At 38.3% G+C, this 1,587-nt stretch overlaps 1 protein-coding gene across 1 annotated transcript; it reads left to right on the top strand.

Moving 5' to 3' along the window:
- The first annotated feature begins 354 nt into the window (after positions 1–354).
- Positions 355–864, top strand: LOC127079274 (uncharacterized). Its single transcript, XM_051019682.1, has one exon. The coding sequence runs from the start codon at positions 355–357 to the stop codon at positions 862–864; it is 510 nt and encodes a 169-aa protein (XP_050875639.1).
- Positions 865–1,587: the final 723 nt, after the last annotated feature.

Here is a 1,587-nt window from a genome sequence, read left to right as displayed (position 1 = left end):
GCACAAGATAAGATGGTTTATTTGTTGACAAGGTGTCTATTGTCCTACAATTTTGAAAGATTATATTGATTTTGCCAAGGGTTTTCAGGAGTGCCAAATACACTCAGGCATCCAACACGTCCCTGCAAGTGAGTTACATGCGATTGTGAAACCATGGCCATTTAGAGGATAGGATTTGGATTTGATTGAGGAGATTCTACCAGCATCTTCCAAGAGTTAGAAATACATTTTAGTCGGCATCAATTACCTTACAAAATGGATAGAAGTTGTTCCTTTAGTAAATGCTGACCAAGAGGCGATAATAGAGTTTATTCAGAAACACATTGTGTATAGGGTTGGATTCCTGAAACCATCATGAATGATCAGGGGTCTCTATTCACTGGTCGAAAGATGCAGGAATTCATATCTGAAATGGGGATTAAGCTACTAACTTCAATGCCTTATTATGCCCAACCTAATGGCCAAGTCGAAACAACCAATAAGATTGTCATTGGTTTGATCAAGAAAAATATTGGGAAGAAACCAAAGAATTGGCACAAGACTTTAGACCAAGTATTATGGGTGTATCGGACATATCCTAAAGAAAAATATGAGGAAAGGCTAGCAATGCTAGATGTCTTAATAATACAAAAAGAGCAAATTTCTAAAGCCTATAATAAAAAGGTTAAAGTAAAAGCATTCTCGATTGGAGAACTCGTTTGGAAGGTCATATTACTTATGGATCGAAGAGATAAAACTCTAGGTAAACGATCTCCTAATTGGGAAGACCCATTTCAGATTATTCAGGCATTTTCGAATAATGCTTATGAAATTGAAGACTTAACAGCTGTCAAACAAATTCTAAAAGTAAACATAAATACCTGAAGAGGTATAAGCCTATGTTACAAGAAATTTGAATTGATAAAGAATAATATGCGTTAAATAACAAGCACTAAAATGGTATTTGTAGTACCCCAAAATATACCCTCCCCTTTTCTTCATATTTCCATCTAATCATTTGACTAGGGTTCATTCGCATGCATTACTAACTCATGCATAAGCACCATTCTTGGATTTTAAGTGTTTGGCTTGCAGGGCTTTGATTTGTTCGCGCAACGACTGGAAATGCTTGGTTTGGACTTGTACTTGCTCCGAGGCTTCCAAAACCCTAATCTTAGGTGATCTCAGTGTGTCGCACTCAGCATCCGATACTTGGTCCATCCACTTTTTCCCCCTTGGTGATCGAGTATTTTGGTCATAACCCAAGTCCTTGGTCTCATAACTTCCATCCACCTTCATTCATGCACTCGACCATCGTCATGCCACTATGCTTGGTCCTTGGGTTCCCGTTTCTCGCCTTCGTGTGTCAATTATGAATCTCGGGTTTGATTTATGGTCATGCTCATGTTTTGAGTCAAGTCATTTTCATTCAATTGGCCAACTTCTTTCAGTTTTATCCCTAAAATATTCGTTACATACAAAAAATGTGCAAAAAAGGTGTAACATTGCAAACAAATTCATTTTTGGAGGTTTTTAGCCCTATGAGTCGATTCATGACTCGGCGCAAAACCTCCGGGTCCGAACAGGTCGATCCACCGGTCAACTCAA

The sequence above is a fragment of the Lathyrus oleraceus genome, chromosome 5 (assembly GCF_024323335.1).
Source record: "Lathyrus oleraceus cultivar Zhongwan6 chromosome 5, CAAS_Psat_ZW6_1.0, whole genome shotgun sequence".
NCBI lineage: Eukaryota > Viridiplantae > Streptophyta > Magnoliopsida > Fabales > Fabaceae > Lathyrus > Lathyrus oleraceus.
This window is presented reverse-complemented; position numbering and strand designations above follow the sequence as displayed.